The sequence below is a fragment of the Nothobranchius furzeri genome, chromosome 19 (assembly GCF_043380555.1).
Source record: "Nothobranchius furzeri strain GRZ-AD chromosome 19, NfurGRZ-RIMD1, whole genome shotgun sequence".
NCBI classification, from domain to species: domain Eukaryota; kingdom Metazoa; phylum Chordata; class Actinopteri; order Cyprinodontiformes; family Nothobranchiidae; genus Nothobranchius; species Nothobranchius furzeri.
In genome coordinates this window covers 3103765-3123778 of record NC_091759.1, presented here as the reverse complement: position 1 = coordinate 3123778, position 20014 = coordinate 3103765, and the positions used below count along the sequence as shown (strand labels likewise).

Below are 20014 nucleotides of genomic sequence, written 5' to 3'. Positions count from 1 at the left end.
GAGTTCATTGTGTCCCACAATAAACCCAGCAGTTAACCTGCAGCTCTGATGTTTGATCTTGGTGTTTTACAGTGCAGTGATCTCCCTGGACATTTTTTGATCTAAAGCTTCAAAAACTCACTGTTCTACCTGGGAGTCCTTTGTACATTTTCATTTTTTACAGTTTACATCTCCTGAAGAATTTCTTTGTCTCTCTCTACGATTAACACACCTTCTGCTGCCACTCGTTCCTCCACCCCCAGCCATTAATGTTTTCATAATTAATTGTAATTACTCACAATCAAACCAACACCAATCAAAGCGATTTCTAAGGATAATGCAGGCACAATTAGTGCCTGTATGCTAGCGTGTGTACTAATTAGGGAAACATTATGACCTTCAGCCTAACAATAGGCAGGTCCCTATTTAGCTTCTGAAAGAGCTCATGAACAAAGAACATCTGGGGATGTCCTCAGTGATTGGTACCAGAACACTCAATATAGATTCTTTGTTTATCGAGCCGTTAGGTTAAGGGATTTATTTTCCTAAAAACAAAAATACCAGTGGATCATACCAAAGTGGAAGTTTGATGAGCAAGTTAATATTCTTTCTAATGTCAAGCCATGTTTTTTAGTAAAATCACCTTTGGAGAATGGAATGTGTTTGGTATTTGTCAGGGGTAAGTAAGTATTTTTTATTTATACAGCACAATTTATGCTTCACATAGATCAAAACAAAATAAAACAAAGTCATGAAATCATAATGATCTCAAAACAGAAATAGATTAACATCAGAAAAATTAAGTCATAAAATAATAAAATTTCACAAACGGATGAAAGATTACAAATTTGAGTTAAAAACAAGAAAATAAAAGATTTAGGTAAAATAAGCTTTAAATAAAAGGGGCTTTAGCTGTTTTTTATAAGTGTCCAGACTGTCAATGCTACAATGGGGTCTAATATCTTGTTACAGCGATGAAACAACATTACAGGTCAGTGGTCATAATGTTATGGTTTTGACAATTATAGTCATTGAGCCTCTGTAAAAGGCCACGGAAGTCTGAGCATCTTTATTTTAAAGTTGCTGTCAAGGTTTTTGCCTTAGACTGTTGCTTTCTACTCTCATTTGGTCTAAAACGGAAAACGAGACATTGGAAGTTTAAACTGCTAAATACATGAAAAAAAAACAACTTTTAATACAGTGAGTTTTGTTAGATACACATACTGACATGTTGTAGGTCTACTTAAGTTTTCATTGGTGTTTCTTTGGTAGTTTGGACGCCCTCATCACTAATTATTTCAAACATATGCCAGTTCTTGTTAAAAACTGTAGTTCTAACCAAACTGCTCATGTGAGCAACAAAACAAAAACCGGCCTCTTGTGTAATGTCCAATGTGTGGCTCACATGAAAAACAAACAGTGGAGTGGATCGTTCTCGAGTTTTGTACACAATTTTCTTTCACGCTGCTAAATTTTACCTTTTATTGCTGTAAACTAAAACAAAATACAGATCTGCTTTGGTCCTGTGGGAGCCAATTAGGCCTCCAACATCTTCTGATGATGATTAACAGATTGTGTGACCACTATGAAGTTTACAGCTTTAGCAAAAGTCTGCGTTTTGTGTGTATTTTGGAACTTGGAGCGCAAAGTGCTCATGTAATCACAAGTGAAGTGGATGAATGGCTCACAGCTGATATTAATACAGCTAGCTTAAACACCTCTCCTGTTGTGATTTGTACTGGTGGAGAAAAAATCTGTACCCAAATACTGATAAATGTTCAGTTTTTTATATATTTGTAGCAGTATTTAGCTAGCTAGCGGCAAGTTTCTGCAGGAAATGTTGCTAGCTAGGTGCACTGCTAGTTTCTGCAGGAAATGTTGCTAGCTAGCTGCACTGTTAGCTGAAACAAATGTGAGTGTAAACATGTATATGTAAGAGTTTCAGTGAGTTCTGATGGCATTTTTACGTACTAGTTGTTTTAGTTTTTGACCCATCAACAAGCTTGTGTGCTTAGTTCATTTATTTTTACAATGGAAAAGCAGGAAAGGCCCAGGTGTGTCAACGAAGCAGGGAGATCTGCTTGTTAGCAGTTGTACAGAACAAAGAGCATATGCAGCTGCAGAAGTGGGATGAGGCCCTCGTTATCACACCTGTGTGTGTTTTCAAGTCAGTGTCTGGTGGGGAAAGCCATTTCTGAGGTCACTGAAATTGATTTCTGCAGCACAACAGGTTGGATATTTCGTTTATAATTTTTTCTACTGAAGCTTGTCCTATATATCAGTAGCTATCACTTTGAGGAAGAAAAAAAGGCAGATATTAATAATCATGTAAGCAAAAATGACTGATTAGAAACCATGTTATATCAATTCTATTTTTTAAAAAAACAACACCCTCCTTCAGATAAATGTCCTTTCAAGGGTTAAATATTTATTTACACTCATCATTTGTCTCTGTCTTCCGCACTTTGGTCCAGTACTTTACTGGAGACTCAGATGGACTTTGTTGTCCCTTCCCCTGCTGTTCCACTTACTGGATGGTGGTGTTTTGGGGAGAGGGGATCTGTGCCAGCTTGTTATTTGATTATTACTTGAATTATCTCAGTTATTCTCTTCCTTGTGACTTATTTGATGTCTGTGGAGAGCCCTCATGAGCAGTGATGAGGGAATTACACGCTTTGAGCTTCTCTACATGAAAAGTGACCATTTTCAGATTCTCATTTGATCTTTTTTTGTCTTTTTTGTCTGTCTCAGTCCAAATCTTTTATGTATACAATTGAAACAAGCTTCATTTAATGTTCTTATGATTAAATGTGTAACATATTGCCCTGATTAGAAGTGTCAGACAACCATTCTCCTTGTTTTTCTCTGCATCTGAAACACAATCCTTTGTAATGCAGGGAGCTAAATAACAAGTATGAGTCAAAATGTAAACTTTTTTAAATGCTGGAGTACGTAGTTTAAAAATTATAACGTAACTTCAAAAATGTTGACCTGTTATCTGGCCCTGTTATATGACATAAAGTCTTTCATAAATTATATTTCCCCTAAGTCACTTCCTTGGCTTCTACGGCAAAACGAACCATTTACGTGAGCCTAGCGTTGACCAACAGAGTTGCGTATTCACAAGAGGAGAAAGCCCCCTAGTTCCCAGCATGCACTACGGGGTGACGCACAGCTTCGCTCAGCATATTACAACAACCTAGTTTGAATGCTAACTCGATCTGTATAGAATTAAAGCTGCAATAGCTAATTTACAGAACAAGCTAGCTTTTTACCACAAACACGATCATGGAACAGTCACTGCTCCCCTCGAATATAACCCCTGGGCCATGGAACGAGAGAGCGCTAAACACTAGTCACCATTTTCTAGGTCGTCTTTTGTGGTCTGTGACTCCAAATGGTGTTTTTCTTTTTGGGACTCTGAAAGTTTTCTGGTAGCAGCCGACTGTTTCTCCTTCTCTGATATTATTCAGCAGAAAACCTCTCACACCAGAATGTGCTGTTGCCAAATGTGTGAGTGTGTAATGAGTGGAGGACCCAGGTAAAGACAGAAGTACAGTGGTTTGGTGAGACAGGCAACCTTTCGGTCCAAGCCGTAGTATTGGCTGAGGTTTTCATACGAATGAAAAAGAACCACTTTACTTTGTTTTGGGTTTGATTTTTATCTCCACAATATATTTATAGCTATAGTATGTTAGATTATTTTTAAGAGGCATGAACTAAAACGTTTTAAGCTAGCTTTTTTTCCCCAAGTTTGCTATTGTAGCTTTAATGTCAATCTGTATACTTCAAGCTAACTGTGGAAGAGGTGGGAGCACGATGAAAAAGATTTCTTTTGTGTATTGCAGCTAAGTGATTAGCGTAGGGTACTTTTGACTGTTATTTTAGCCTGTTGTAGCATTAGCAGGTAAGTGCTACCATTGCGAGAGGCAGTTTGTTGCCAGTTTTAGATGTTTTATTGCTTGCACACTGCTGATTTGATTAAAATGAGTGCTTAGCAGCTCCTGTAGTACGCAACGAAGGCTAGAAGATGATGATAATTCAGCAGTTAGAATCAGATGTTTTGAGCAGGAACAAATATGCGGCCACAGCGGCAAGAGTTGCTCAAAGTCTCAAAAGGATCACAGAGAAAGGCGAGTTGACAGGTCAAACGCTTTATAGTTCTCAGACTTGTTTGTGGCAGAATTCAGCCTTGTTTTATTTCTGCTCCTAAAAGTCTTGCATTTTTATGGTGCATGCCGGTTAAATTGCAGGACATTTATATAGATGGGGTCTCGGACAGACTTTTGCTGTGTGTTCAAGCATTTCAGTGCCTGGTCTGCTAATGTATAAAACTCAGTTCATCTTTTATCAAAGGTACTGCTGACAGAGGTGTAAAACCTCCACACTCAATGAATCATCCCTCTTGTTCATTCGCCACTCCGTCCTATTTTTTTCCTGTTCCGCTCTCCGTCTGTGTCTTCGCTGTCCTTCACTCCCCCTCTTGATTCCTCTACTATGCCACATCGTCTGTCTCACTAAAAACTCTGAAATCAAGGCAGTATTTTCACTTTTCTTTTTACCTAATTGCAGCTCGGTCCTTTTTCTGAATTTGACTCATCCTGTCTTTTTCTCATGCCCTCTGCACCCAAATACAGGGGAGAAATAAAGGCAAGTGCTCATGTAGAAGAGGCTTTACGTGATAGGAAGAGTAGCTAGTAGTGTCTCCCCAGTGTGCGAGCCTTCGTGTGGCCTTTTTAAGCTGGTGTGGAAGTGACAAATGCAGATCGTACTACAGATGGGCCATAAAAGCAGCAGCTTGTAATGAGGCAGCTGAGACTGAAATCATGGTTATGGTAAACTGGGGAGAGGGTTAGATAAAGAAAGAAAGGTGGAGATAAATGAAGGGATAGAGAGAGATTAGTTTAGGAGGTAGTGTTCGTATGAGAAAATAAATAAAGCAGGGCAAACAGCAGTAAACCATGGCGAAAAAGTGTGGTGCCACTGCTGGATACTGAATAAACTAGGGTAATGAAACTATGTAATGTCCACAGTAAACTAGGCAGAAATAGGAGGGACTGAGGTGATGGGTAGAATAGATGTGTTGGATGGATACATTGGGTGTCATGTTGTGTGGTAAGAGTCTAACCCACGACGTACAGAATCAGTCCAAGGAAGCAGGTAAGAGTTTAAACAATCATTTATTTATGAAGGTGGAACTCAAAGTGCAGCGCAAAGTCCAGCTGAATTCTTCAGAACAGGGATCGGGTGTGGTGATGATCTCGAAGCGTGGAGGACTCGGGAGGGGAGGTGGTCCAGTCCGGGGGGCTTATGTGAGGCAAGGTTCCTGGTGGCTTGAGGGTTGAGTAGCAGGTGCTTGAAGATCTGGGAGGTTGAGGTGGGCAGTGGAGAGTGGGGGATGCCAGGGACGGGCTGAGAGACGAACAGGAATCTCAGAATCCAGATTGCAGGCGTTCAGTTGTGGAAGTGGGTTGAAGTCTACAAAGAGGGTTAAGTGGAGGTCATGTGCAAGGTTCCAAAAGGCTGAGTCTAATTCTCAAAGGCAAGTACTCGAAATCTCAAAAGGTGGTGGCTGATGGTTTGTACCCAAGTTGAGCTAATCATCCAGCGAAGTGAAGACGTCTCTCAGTTGCTTAACCCTTTAAGTGCCAAAGTCGCATAATTGCAACAAGCAGCAATGTTGGATTTAATAAGCCACAGCAGCAGAAATGAGCCCTCATGCAGTTAATACGTTACACAGTGGGGTGGCAGACACTGTAACTTCAATCCAAGCAGCATTTGTTGGTGTGTTACTATTCAAATTTATGGATTATTTAGCGCTTGAACCCCGTCCACCAGTCGCAGAGCCGCGGGCCCTGTCAGATCGAGTGAGAGCGAGCTGGTGATCGATTCAGGCCCGGGAGTGTAAACCGCAGGAAATGCAGAAGGAGGGGGAGGAACCGCGGGAAAAAAAATCACTGCTAGCAGGGGGGTGACCCAACACAGCCTCAGTGACAATAATAATGATGATGGCTGGGTTAGTTTGGGAGAAAAACAGTATTCCAAGTGGATCAGGCATTTTGATGAGCCAGTTGGATACTGTGGAGACAGGGATCTGTCAAATTCAGAACACATTGATTTTCTGTCAGTCCTTTTGGATGAGGAATTCTGGACCCTCATCACAACTGAAACTAACCAATATAATCACCAGTATTTAGAGAGGGAGGAACTGAAATCTAGCTCCAGATATAATGACTGGTACGATGTAACTGTCCCAGAAATGAAAGCGTTCATTCAGTTCTGCATGGGGCTTGTGGAAAAGCCTGAGATTGAGGATTATATGTATGTATGTATGTATGTATGTATGTATATATATATATATATATATATATATATATATATATATATGTATATTTATATTATTAAAAAAAAACAAAGAAGGGATGAGTGAAATGTGTTCATGACACTGAAGCACCAAAAACAGTGTTCTTGATTGACACGCAGTAAACATAACAAAATACCAATAAAGTAATAAATATTATATATATACATACATCTTTATTTATGTCTACATAGGAATATGTATATATGTATCATAAACAATAACAACACTAAGAAAATAAGACAAAAACATAAAAAAACAACAAAAATCTGCCAATGTGACGCAATCCAATATGGCTGCCACATGATGACGTCATAATATGCAAATTATGTGAGTGAATTTGTTCCTATCACAAAATTTGGCTCATACTGAAGATTTTTCTCATTTACAATATTCCTCTATCTCTAACCAGATTTAAGCTACAAGCTCTTTAAAGAGGTCGTAATGTCCCCCTCAGAGTCTTACTCCACCCACGTATGAATTTTAAAAACTGCAACATTAGTAGACGTTGCCTGGAGGACCGAGAGGGCGGAGCCGCGGCAGTGACGAAGCCGATGGGTAACAAGACGATGCTAGCTCCCTTCACTCTGAGCAGTTATTAGAAGTGGAGGACGTTTCTCCCCCTCCTTACCCAGACACTCGAGAAGAAAGGGACCAAGTCTATTTGGAGGAGACAAGCGGACCTGAGCCTTATTGTTTTGAGCTTGTGAGTTCCCTGAAACTACCGGAACCGACCCAACAGAACCAGCTCTGAATGGTAAGTAGCCGTTAGCCATAGCGTTAGATTAGCTGCAGGGTTTGGCTCCACGGCTCTAGAGAGCTAGTATTCAGCATATATCTGCTTCAACACATCTGGTTTTAATCAGTAACAAATAGCTGAGCTGCTTAACAGCTAATCTAACCTGTTAAAGCAGGAAAACCACTGAAACGTGCTGGATAGCAGCTCTCCAGGAGCCCTGGGCTCAAGCTACAGTCTGCTGCATAGAAAGTTATGAAACTACCCCATGAGAAAATAATTCTGTAATGTGTTCAGCTCACTAAAACTGCCCTGATTTATTTATTTACTGATACCAGCTGCTCTCTTGGTTGTAGGTGATCCTCTGGTGTCTGCAGCTGGTCTCCTGCTGGTGTCGTCAGGATCAGGAGCTTCCAGAAGAATGTGCCTTTCAATGACTCTTTCCCCCTTATTTGTTATATTAATTAAATAAATCTCAATTTATATATTTCCTGTTTTTGTTCATGTCCATAAACACTTAAACATGCTTGAAATTAAAACAAGCTTTTAACAGTGAGGTGCTAGTTTAATTCATCACAATTGAGCTAGTTAAATATGCAACAATGTGAAAATTCAATTAATGTAATTTATAAATATCCATTAAAATATCAAAACTGGAGTCAAAATGAGATATTTGGCAGCACAAAAAACTTGTCAAACACTATTTATTATAATAATTGTAAGCAGACAGGAGACAGAGCTGATGGAGGTTCTCAGTCATCGAAGGATGGCTGAAGGCTTTCCAGGAACAGGAGATGTGGTGTTGTCTCTTCTCTCTCTATTCTGCCAGATGAGCTGATAGGTTACAGGTGTGTGAGGACATCCTCATGCTGTCATAACCAGATGACAGGAATTATCAGGTGATCAGCCAGGCTAATGATGAGATGCAGAAAGAAAACAAATCTAGGACAGTGTACAATAATAATAATAATAATCTGTGGTGTGGCTCACCTTATGTGCTCTGTGTGCCTGCCTCATGGTGTAGAGTCCATATTTTGCTGTGTGTCCTGCAATAATTCAGGTTATTACTTAATTTACTTTTGATAGCAAAGAACAAAATATTTAATGGAAAAGTTATTTACCAGGTGAATCAGCCCACACGTCACCACCAAGTGTCACAGGGGCAGAATCAGTAGCCTCCTTCATGATGTAATCACATACTTATTTAATTGTTAATATCTTAAAAATTCTGAAATGTTTTAATTTTTTTACCTTGAACAGTTCACTGAGCTTGCACTGTCACTGAGGTGGAAGCTGGAATCAACAGCAGACACCTCACATCTTGGTCTTTTCAGGGGTGTGGACGCTGCTCTGGGACTTTCTGGAAGATGAATTTCCGTCATGGTCCCTGTGTCACAAGACACACAGCGGCTGTGAGCTCTATTCTGGGTGGCTATGTAAAAATCAAAGAAGCAGCACATTTATAAATGTTTAAAAGAGCATAAAATCACATGTAACAATAATCTGTAAAACAAATCAGAACTAGAATGTGATAATGAAATGTTTACATAGAAGATTATTAAAAATAATTCACCTTTGCTATGGGTAAGGCTTCACGTCAGCCTGGACAAGTGCATTCTTGCAGACTACTAAATCAGTCTGACAGCCAATGTCTTGGGTAGATTTAGCCTGAAAAAAAAATAGAAGCACATTGTTGTTGGAGTTTATAAAGTCAGATAATATACTAAAGAAACTGTCCTATATAGACGCTTTATAACATTCCTAGTGTGTGATCGTTATTATAACGTAAAAGTCAGTCAGATATGATGTGGAGAGCCTGAAATGCAACCTCCTGAACAGAATGCCTCACGGAACCGAGTCACAAGCTGGATTTCACGTTGTAATGCTGTCTGTCAACTAGTGCTGCGTTAGTTAGAGCCACTGTTGCAGAATTACCGACTGACACAAAAACAACCCGAATTTTCTCCGAGCCTGACATTCATGTGGACCGTTTTGTCGGCCAGGGCTTCGAGATATGTTCCGATTCGCCGCTGATTCTAACTTTACATCCCGTTCCACATTTTGTGAACTTGACAAATCAGCCCAAAGGCAGTGCAGGCTGATATTAGCTAAATTAAGTGAACCACATCTCTCAAACTTTGCATTTAGGTAGGGAATTGTCTTTAGAAGATGTTAAAACTTTTATTTAGCTTGCTCACCTCAGACTGGAGCCCGCCATGGTGGGGGAGCAGAGTTGGTGGGCTGCATCTAAGTCGCGGAAGAGCCACGGTGGGCACGGCCTCCCTCTTCAAACGGAGATGTGCAGAATTGCGGGTAAAATGCTGGTTGCAAACTACAGCACCAGGCGGGAGCTGACTGTTTTCCAGACACCGATTGCGCGCAATCACTGGCGCCTAATTTCTAAGTCCAGCGGAAAGGAGTGCAACCCCACAGAGCCACCGCAACCACACTACACTACACCTACTCACCATACTAACACGATATGGAGCACTAAACCCAAACTACTTTCCTAATAACACTTAACAGCCAAACACTAACTAAACTACAATATCCAACAGCCAAGCTAACACTAAATAAGTATGTATAACACTAAAAGCTATGCTAAAGACTAGGATATGCTAATGCTATATGCTAATGCTGAACTACGGCTAACCTCCTACACTCGCTTGCAAATCCAACTCCCAACTCGCCACTAGGCGTGGCCGAGACTCTCGATGCTTTATAACTTTGACACAGAGCTGCTACGTAGTACTCTACTAGTTTACGTAGTATCTTACTCTTTAGCCATTGGCTGAAGTGTATTCAAAATGACTCAAACTCTGTTTTAAGCTGAAGGTGGCATTATACTGTGGTATTTAGGCAGAATTTTTAATAAAAAAAATGCACCAAAATGCTAAAATAATGAATACACACATTTAAAACATTATTAGACAAAACTCTGAACCAATTAGTGAGGTGGAAGGAGAACCCCAGACCGTGACATTGGTTTTGTATGTGTAAAATAGCATTAAATGACAAAATGAGACATTATATACGGTATGTTTTGTGCAGTTTTTTTTTTTTTACCTAACTACACAATTCAGAATTAGTCCAGTAAAAAATGCACCGAAAGATCGCTTTCCTATGTGGCCTCGTTAGGGTCGTGGAAAAGACGTTAGTCTGTTTGAGAAGGGTCAAATCATTGGCATGCATCGAGCAGAGAAAACATCTAAAGTTGAAGTGGTGAGGGCTGGCTGTTTCTCCTTCTCTGATACTATTGAGCGAAGAACCTCTCACACCAGTGGTGTTCATTTGTATAACATGTGAGCGCATAATGAATTGAGGGTTAGGGTTAGGGAAGTGCTGCGGTTTGGGAAGACCAATGGCCGGATGGTCCAATCGTTGCTTTTGGTCTGAAATGTGTTATTTAAATGCGAGAGAAGCACTTCATTACTTTGTTTCATTCTTTAAAATTAGCAACTATTAGACAACTAAAGTCCTTTTATGAAGGAGTAACTGTTGAGTGTAGCTTGGTAACGATTTCATGTAAAGTATTATTTTAAGGAGGATGGATGAAGTTGTAATCACCAACCTCCAATCGGGAAAGATTTTGCAAGTTTTAAATTGTTTCAACACTACCATAAAACATAATCTCCACACATACTGGGTCAACCCAACATTAGGAATTGTGACGTTTTTTCGGGGTGGGGTGGGGTGGGGGGGGGGGGGCTAGCTTATTTCACAAAAGCAGAATCCAGCCCTTCGTACTGGGCCTGGGGATGAGCAGCCAGCTAACATGCAGACTGGTAAGATTAATTCCCTACATTCTCATTTTTTATCCATAGGTTGCCTTGACTCTCAGGTTAGGAACGTAGCTCTGTAAGCATGTTGTCACAAAACGTATTCTTGGCCTTCCACAGTTCACCCTCTGGGAAAAAATAGATTGTGTCCACCTAGATGTCATTACCACAGCCCATGGAGTGTCACTGGGTCCTGGAATGAATACTGATTGCCTACTTTCTCCAGCAAAAACAAAGCACTGAAAAAAGGCTCAATGGAAACAGAATGAGGAAACAATCCTGGAGAAATTAAACGCCAAGAAACTCAAATGGGAAACCAGTGGGTAGTTTGTGTTGCTAATGGCACCTTTATCCAGCGTTGTGTGTTTATCTACTAGTGTGTTGCTAAAAGTAATTGTGTTCCTGATGGGGTACTGAAGAACCAACATTCTGACACTGAGTGGGGCTGCACTGACTTGTTAAATCAATAGGCCAACAGGTCGCAACACTAGGCCAACCTGACATCCAATCGCAATACAACACAGGGCATGGCCAAAGTGATGGATGATTGTGTGTGTGTGTGTGTGTGTGTGTGTGTGTGTGTGTGTGTGTGTGTGTGTGTGTGTGTGTGTGTGTGTGTGTGTGTGTGTTGGGAGATAAGCAGGATGGTTAGGGTCTTCGGCAAGATGGCCTGCCTTTCTGTTTTTTCCTGTTTATGCTTCAGGAGACAAAACATTGATTTGAAACTTAACAAAAACTTTACATAATTTATTTGCAGCAGTCAAAGGGTGAGTGTTTATTTTTATTTCATTTTTTGGAGAATTTTTGCTCGGAAAATTACTTAATTGTTTGACTAACTTGTGTCAGATGCATCTAGCTTGCCATTTGGCCACGTCTTACAGTTGTGCCAATTTAGAGCAAAATTAAATTTACTTTGGTGATTTTCCAGACCAGAGGGTTAACATCACACAAAAACAGTTTTTAGTTTCATTTGTTAGAGCCGTGTGCACCACTCCTTGTTCTTTTCTTAAAAAAAGCATTTTAGCTCTTTGCTCCATTTGCACTCGTGTGAAACGGGTGATACGGGTGCAGAAGAAGAAAACCTTTTTTCAGTTTTCACAGTGCTACCACACTCTAGCAGATTATTACTCACTTGGCTTTGTGGTGAATAATATCTTTTATTGAAGTGATGCCATTAACAACACCAGTATTGGACTCATCCTTATTGTCTCCACAAAGTTATTACCATATTAAATACAGGCCATTACTTTTCATGGGAGACTGTGGAAAAGGCGATACTCGCCCCATTACTGGAGAATCACAGGTTCGAGTCCCACTCTGTCTGTTGTGGTCATTGTGTCTTTGGGCAAGACACTTCCCTCATCTGGCCTGATGGTGGTGGTCGGAGGCACCCGGTGGTGCCTAGTTTGTATGGCAGGCCTACATCTGTCAGTTAGCCCCAGTGTTGCTGTAACTAAACCTGTGTTTCATTACCACCAGTATATGAATATGTGCGTGTGTGGGTAAATTACATTTGTGTTGTAAAGTGCCTTGGGGGGTTCTATAACTCCAAAAAGGGCTTTACAACTACAGGTAATTTACAGTTTCTAACGTCATGTAATGGTTACCCGTGCTGCAATGCTAATGCTAGTCTGTATGCATAAGAGCAGTGGTAGCTTAGGAGGTTGAGTGGGTTTTCCAGTAATTGGAAGGCTGCAGGTTCGATCCGGGCTCTGACCAGTGAATGCCACTGTTGTGTCCTTGGGCAAGACATTTAATCTGCCTTGCCTGCTGGTGGTGGTCGAAGGGACCGGTGGCACCAATGTTCAGCAGTCTTGCTTATGTAAGTGCACCTCAGGGCAACTGTGGCTACATTGTAGCTCATTAACACCAGTGTGTGTGTGTCTTGTGAAGCACCTTGGGGATGGGGGGGGGGGGGTTTGAACCCTATATAAATACAGGCCATTTACCATTAAAGGCAAAAGTGGAAAAATGTGGACGTTATTAGCATCTAGGTGTTTGGAAAAGAGATCCTCTTAGCTGTGTAAAGATACTATTGAGCTTTTATACATATATACTATATACTATATATACATATACAAGAGCTGAAACTCTGGAAATTAAGGCTTGGCTTGAGAGGCGGAGTGAAAAAGGTGTTTTTCATAAAGAGAAATATTACGTTTGTATTTTATCAATGAAAATGGAAAATTGCCCCCAACTGCCCACCTCCTGTAGTCCTTAAAGAAATCATGGTTGCTAAGGCTACGCTAAGTTTGGGCAAACCATGCAAATTAATCGCTGTTTGCAAATTATAGTTAGCAACCGTGGGAGTGTCCAGTTCCTCAAGTGAAGTCCTTAAACTGCACAACAATCACATTTAATTGGTTTTAATTATGACCAGAGAAGCAAAGATTAGTCTGGAGCTCCAAACAAGTGGTCCTGTTATTAATCAGGAGCCTGTAATTTCCCAACAACAACACACAGCTTGTTGAAGCAACAGCATAAACATAAACAGACTTTTAGATACTCGTTCAGAAGACCGTTCATGGGATCTACTTTAAGAAATAGATGCATTTTCTTGGCGTATCTACATTTTAAAGTGTTTATAAATGGTCTGGTTTAGATGACTCACTGTTGTGCATTGTTTAGAGAAGAAAAATACGTATAAAAATCTTGTTCACCTGTTTTCTTTTTAATTGGAAATAAAAAAAAATCCGTTTCTGAGAAAAACAACCCCAGCAGGACTACGCTTGACTCATTCAGGAGCCCTACTGCTGCTGATTTCAGTATTTTGTTCTATTCCATCTTTTCATAACTTCCTCCCTTTTTACTTTATTCACTGACTCTGTCCTTGTGGTTTCAGAGTTCTATCTATCATGTTGGGCACTTTCTGTTTCCCTCCCTCCCCCGTTTCTCTCAGTGTTCTTGCCTCCCCCTCAGCCCATCTGTCTGATTCCTTCTCCACCCCTCCCCAGTCCCTTTTTCTGTCCGAACAGTTTCACAGTTGTATCAATCAAGTTCAAACTATAAGACCAGAGTTGCTCCCCGTGCTCCCATCTACATCCTGGTTTATAGCTTGTAATACCACCCCCCCACACTCTGGGTCTTTGTGTGTGTGGATGTTTATGCGAGCACAAACTGTGCTCATGTTTTTGGCAACAATCTGTAAATAGATCTAGAGGGAAAGCGTGATTAACACTTTCACACTGACTCCTTTTCTCTCAGGCTCTATTTTGTCAGTTTTGGGGGCAATCAAATGTCCATTTATGGGCGTCATGTTCGCAAATGTGTAATACCGCAGGCTTAAGCTGCGTTTCTACTCGGGGGCGAGATGTCCAACCAACAGTAATGTTGTGTTGATGTGTCAATTTACCGCTCAGCTTTGGATCCATTTGTCTTTTCTGTTAATCTTTGTGTCTAACCACTTACAGGCCTGCTGTGTTCTCAGATTTTATGTAATTTTGTCAACATAGCCTCAGTTTATTTTGAATGATAATATTTTAGTTATGTACAAAATTAGAATTTGCACTTTGCGATTTCCCCTTCGGTAAATGTTTGTTTTGACTACATGTGTCCATTTTGGACTCAAGTAAAGTGCGAAAAAGTGGTTTGATTAGGAAAATATTGTATTAAAAATAAGGTTTGGTGAAAGTGCAAAGTTTCAGGGAGAAAGTTGGCAATCAGTATTCATTCCAGGACCCAGTGACACTCCATGAGCTGTGGTCATTGAAAAACTTTCAGATAACTAAAGTAAAATATTTGTAAGCTTCATCCAGTCAGCTGGAGATTGAGTTGAGATTTTGGTTGTTTTAGATACTTTTTATCACCTGGTTTTCATTTGGAATAAAATCACAACTGAACTGTGTCTTAGTTCATGCGTTCTTCTGGGTTTTCCTTGCTATGAACCCTTTAGTGAAGTCCATGCCTGTTTCCTTTTTATAATCTGAGTTTTACACGATTGTTTCCTGCTAAAACTGCACTTTTGGCATTAGTGTTTCATTAAAATACTAATTGGCTCATTATTAACAACCCAAACATTGCACTCATTCTGTAAATCAACAATATAAAGTTTAAATAGAGTTGGACCAAGGACACAGCCCTGTGGGACTCCTCACAAGGTAATTCGGGTAGAAAACAACCACCCTAAATGCCTAATTTTCAGGAGCTTGTCATAATTTTAGCTGAACTTATCGCAGCTTGTTTACAACCCTGGATCAATGAAAAATGACATTTTTGGTCAAAGTCGGGTAAGAAATATCCACAAAAACAAAGTCTACCTAAAAATATCTGATTCAAGTGTGGTTTTTGTATCTAAAACTCAAATTTCTGAAGTGAATGAACATTCTGAGATATTTGTGGGTGAAACATTTTAATCTGACTCATACCTGCTTTGTCTTCACAGAGCTCCACAGTACATCATGTGGAAACCCTGGTGTTCCACCCAAAGCAGTGCTAAACGGTGGCGGTCGTTTCGCTGTGGGAGACCGTGTGCACTACAGCTGTGTTCCTGGTTACGTCTTAGATGGCCACGCAACGCTTACGTGCATCACAAACGCTGCAAACACAGCAGTCTGGGACTTTCCTGCTCCACTTTGTCGAGGTATGAATTAACTGTGTATGTGCACGTGACACGAAGAGTTTTATTTGACTAATTTACTCTAGACTCACCCGAGCTTCCCAAAATTATGATAAAAAAAAATTAAAAACAGTTCAATTGACTCAACACCCGTTGAAGGTTTTTGTAATGTTTTCTGAACAAATGTAGAATAAAACTCTTCATATAGTCTTACTTTTGTATGTGTGAGATCAACAGGAGGACAGACAGACTGGTTCTATGCATGTGCATGTTTCTGAGAACGGCATTGTGTGTGTGTGTGTGTGTGTGTGTGTGTGTGTGTGTGTGTGTGTGTGTGTGTGTGTGTGTGTGTGTGTGTGTGTGTGTGTGTGTGTGTGTGTGTGTGTGTGTGTGTGTGTGTGTGTTTGCGTGTGGGAGAAAAGGAAATATGTGAGCTGTATCATATAGTATTCTATATTTCTAGCTTCTATACTACGCTTTTTCAAGCCAAACTACAGGTGCATTTCAAGTGTTTCACGACCTCATAGGTGGATGCAAATACAGACATCTAGCAGAGTGAGGATGCACAGCAGAAATGTTATCCTTAAATACAAGTTTATATCTATGCATAACTCCAGTAGGAACATATGAATAAATACGGCTTTAAGGTGAGGGGCCAATTAAGGTTTATCTAGAATTTTTTTTATTTTGTTTTCAATAGAAACTGTTAACTAGAAAGTCTTTTAAACACATTTTACATCAAACGTTCAATTCCAGCTCAGTTAAGTGCTTTCTGCTTCAGTTCTTTATGATTCACTCACTTTTTAATTAGAATGGTTTCAAAAGAACAGTGATTCATAAACAGCAGAGCACAAGACTTTGTTTTGATTAAGACACAAAAGACATTTGATTAAAGTCATTTATCTCTTAAAACTCACAATTGTTTAATAATGTTCCCATAAAAAACGTTTAATAAACAAAATCAACCAACAAAAGCCTCTACTAGCGTTGTTGGAAATAAAATCAGCTCCTTTTAACTGATTTAGTGATTTTTTAAACAATTATTTTTTATACAGCTAGAAGTTCCTTTAAGCAAATCTCAGACTCTGAAACTCATTTTGGTATGTACACTCCTTTTTTTCTTGAACCAAAGAGTAATCAAATATTGATAGGAGCTGCTGAGGCTTATTCACAGAGCTGGTGACTCATGGCCTTTGAGAAGCACCCATGGTGGCATCTGCTGACAGAGATTTGAGGACGGCTAGTATTTATTTCATTTCTGTTTTTTAATGTTTTGTCATGATAATGTCACCATAGATGACAGATTTGGCGAACAGACTTCTCTACGGTGACGGACAGCTAGTAGGAGAATCGTAACTTCAGTGCAGTCCGCACTAGCAGAAAGAAACCGTTAAAAATTAAACTTTGGTTTTAAGACATGCACTTTTGGCTCACACTGGCTTTCCCTTCTATATTATACAACCACCAGTTCTGCTGCTACTTTGAAAATAATATAACTTGTACTGAGATTTAATTTCTAACCTCATCGGAAAAAACTTCAAACAAATTCCATAATTTTCTGTACCTTGAGTTAGTACTTTTATTTTTACAGTGTACGTTGCAACGGCAGAAAATTACAAGTGCGAGATTTAGGAAAATCTTTGCAGTTTTATTCTCTAAATTCTCTTTCCTCACAAATCCGAGTCATTACTTCATTAATCCAAAAAAAGTAAAGAAACACTCTTTTTCCACCAAATGGTGTCACTCCAGGCTATCTTAGTTTGTTGTTAATTGACCTGAACCCCAACAGAAAAAAGCCCTGAATTGATTCCAGGAGTGAACTTTGCTGCCGTCACTCCTGAGTGCATCCCAGTTGTAGATCTGATGGCTAACTCGGTCAGTCATCCAGAAGAACAACACCTTTAGAAGGCAGTCGTCGTCTTCCTCCTTCGAGAGCAGATGGATTACCGGTAATGAACTTTGTATGTGCTCTCTTCAGTAACGTGATGGCTTTGTGAGTAAGACCAGACAAACGGCAGAGCTGTGCCGCCAACCGTTTGGTGGAAGAAAGGCAATAACTTTTTCATAATCACTGAAACCCAAGAAAGCTTCTGCTGTAGCTGATTTTCAAATTGGTTCAGCCAGCAGCACTGTGAGGAACAGTCTGTCAACAAGGTTAAAAGATGCAGGACGCAATCGTTCCTGCCACAGGGGACGGACATATGGTGTCAACATCTGGACAATCCCAATCAAGCTAGCACAACACGTCTAAGGCCACGTATTCTTGATTGAATTTTAGCTTCTTAGCAGTTGATGGATGCCTCTTAATGCATTGCATCGTTGCGTTATATTGATGATGGTCATCAATTATGCCTTTTCAATCTTTTATTATCACGAAAGACGGTGGCATTGTAAATCAGCTCTAGCGTGATCTGAAACATGTTTATGCACAATGAAACTCAACTGAAAACAGTCAAACGGATGCGGCGGTGTGCTAAATCGCCACCTAACAGTAGCTGTAAACTGTAATTTGTGGCTGGAGGAGGGGGGGGAATGGTGGGTGGAGTTTCAGAGTAGGCGACGCAAATGACAACTTGTCAGCGCTGGATTAGCGACATCTCTGTCACTCTGTCAGGAAGGCTAAAAGGAGCTGAGCTACTAATTTGTTCACACCAAGTCAGAAACACACACGCACCCACTAAATTGTTTTACACTCACTCTCTCTAATGTGCACACACAAGCGTGCCTACGTGTGTGTGTGTGTGCGCGCGCGCGCAGTGACACCTAAAGGCGCTCGTACCAGCCGTGATAGCTTTCTATCAATTATTCAGTCATGCAATCAAATGCCCGGAGTCACAGTGCTTTTAGCGACGGCACCAGCAATGTGCTTTCTCTCGTGTCTGTTTCCCTCTCACAGTGTGTGTGTGTCGTTAATCTTGCCCCTTTATGTTACATGCTGTGCTTGGATTAGCATGCATTATTCATGAATGGAATATTTAGAATTTAATCCTTTTTTTCTCAGTCTAACCCCAAGTGTCAGCTCTCTTATTAACATTAATCTTTGACCTTTGGGCCAAACAATGTTATAGGTGAATGCTATTTTCCCTTAAACACTAAGCCAAAGAATATCCACGTACACAGGTGGCTGTTAAATAGTAATGGGAGAGAAACCAGCAGGTTTAATACACAGGAGACGATGCAAGCACATTTCTAAGGGTTTAAGATAAAATTTCACATTTTTAAAAACTAAAAAAAAAACCTAAAACGTGTGTCTTTTCAGACAATTTTGATTTAAAATGTCATAATATTTAAATTCTAGACCCACTCCTGAACCATCTTTGAGCACAGATCAGAGAAGAAGCCAGACAAATGACCTCCAGCTTCTTTAGATGCTGAACGGTGAGGTCATGCTATCTAAGTCAGCACACTTCAGATGTTGGTCCTGTGACCCATTTCCAATGCTTCCTACTGCACAACTCCACTTTGCTCGACTTTAGTCTACACAGTTTGGGTGGATTTCCATTACAACTAGTGGGCCATTCCCATCTGTACCGGGTCGGCCCGGGCCGGGTAGCCCCAGTCTGCCCCAGCCTGGCCCGGTTGATTCCACACATCCTTGCCTTAAGCCCATGTGGGCTGATTCTACCCACCAATCAGAGGCTTGCTCTAATGGAAGGTGTGAATTTGCTGTCAGCAGTGGGTGTGTTGGCCCTGGTTGGCCTGAAGCAGACCCCCTCGAGAAGAGGGCTGAGAATGAGCCTTGGTTGGCCCGGAAAAATACCAGGCCACCCAGATATGTAAACAACCTACGCTACCCGGCCCGGGCCGACCCGGTACAGATGGGAATGGCCCATAAGACACGGCTCTAGTGGGTGGGGTTGTGGGCGACTCCCGGAGTTCAAAGAGGTGATCCTGCTCTTGAGACAAACACAACACACGTGAATAGTAAAATGGAAGACGCAGTCGCAGCGTTGAACATTCGGGGTTTGCCTGATGGAACATTTCACTCGGTTTGTAGTTTTTTTTTTTTTTTTATTCTCCAAAAAGAAAAGATCCGGAAAAGGTTGCAGGCAGCAAGGCAGAAGTACAGAAGAGTGAGCGTGACTCCTCCCCCTAACGAATCAGTTACCAACAGTCCTCTGATTTTGGATTTTCAGCCTGGCTCGGTATTCTTTCAATCACTTTGAAGCAGGTATTAAAAATGGGTCCGCCTGGTACCTGTTAGTTATGGAAACTCCTTGGAACCGGGAAGATCCGAGTTGAGCCCCACAAACATGGTACGTTTGAAAAAAATAAATAAATAAATAAAATGCAATAATTACTTTTAACTAAACAAAAATTTGATGATGCAACAGCAATGTAAAAAAGATGTGAATCAATGCGTGAAAGTCTCACCTGGTTTGTGTTTTGATGTGTTAATCACGACAGGGTCTTATTTGTTTATATGAAGGGGCGGGGCTTAAGATTGGCCACGAGGGTGCTTGTTTTCATTTTGCTTTGGTTTCTAGGGTAACTTTCTGTTTTATGATAATACGATGTGTGTGTCCAGCACACCTCCACCTGGCCAGTCAGATAGCATTCAGTCATTCATAGGAAATGTGTGAAATCTTGGATTATGAGTCAGA

General features: G+C 40.6%; 1 protein-coding gene across 10 annotated transcripts in view; it reads left to right on the top strand.

The window, feature by feature from the left end:
• The window catches only part of LOC107372769 (CUB and sushi domain-containing protein 3), a 630513-nt gene that overhangs the window by 231866 nt on the left and 378633 nt on the right, over positions 1–20014 (top strand). For all 10 annotated transcript variants that reach the window (XM_070547446.1, XM_070547444.1, XM_070547452.1 and 7 more), the window contains exon 4: positions 15237–15434. In XM_070547446.1, the coding sequence (XP_070403547.1) occupies positions 15237–15434 (198 nt within the window). The remainder of the gene's footprint in view (positions 1–15236; positions 15435–20014) is intronic.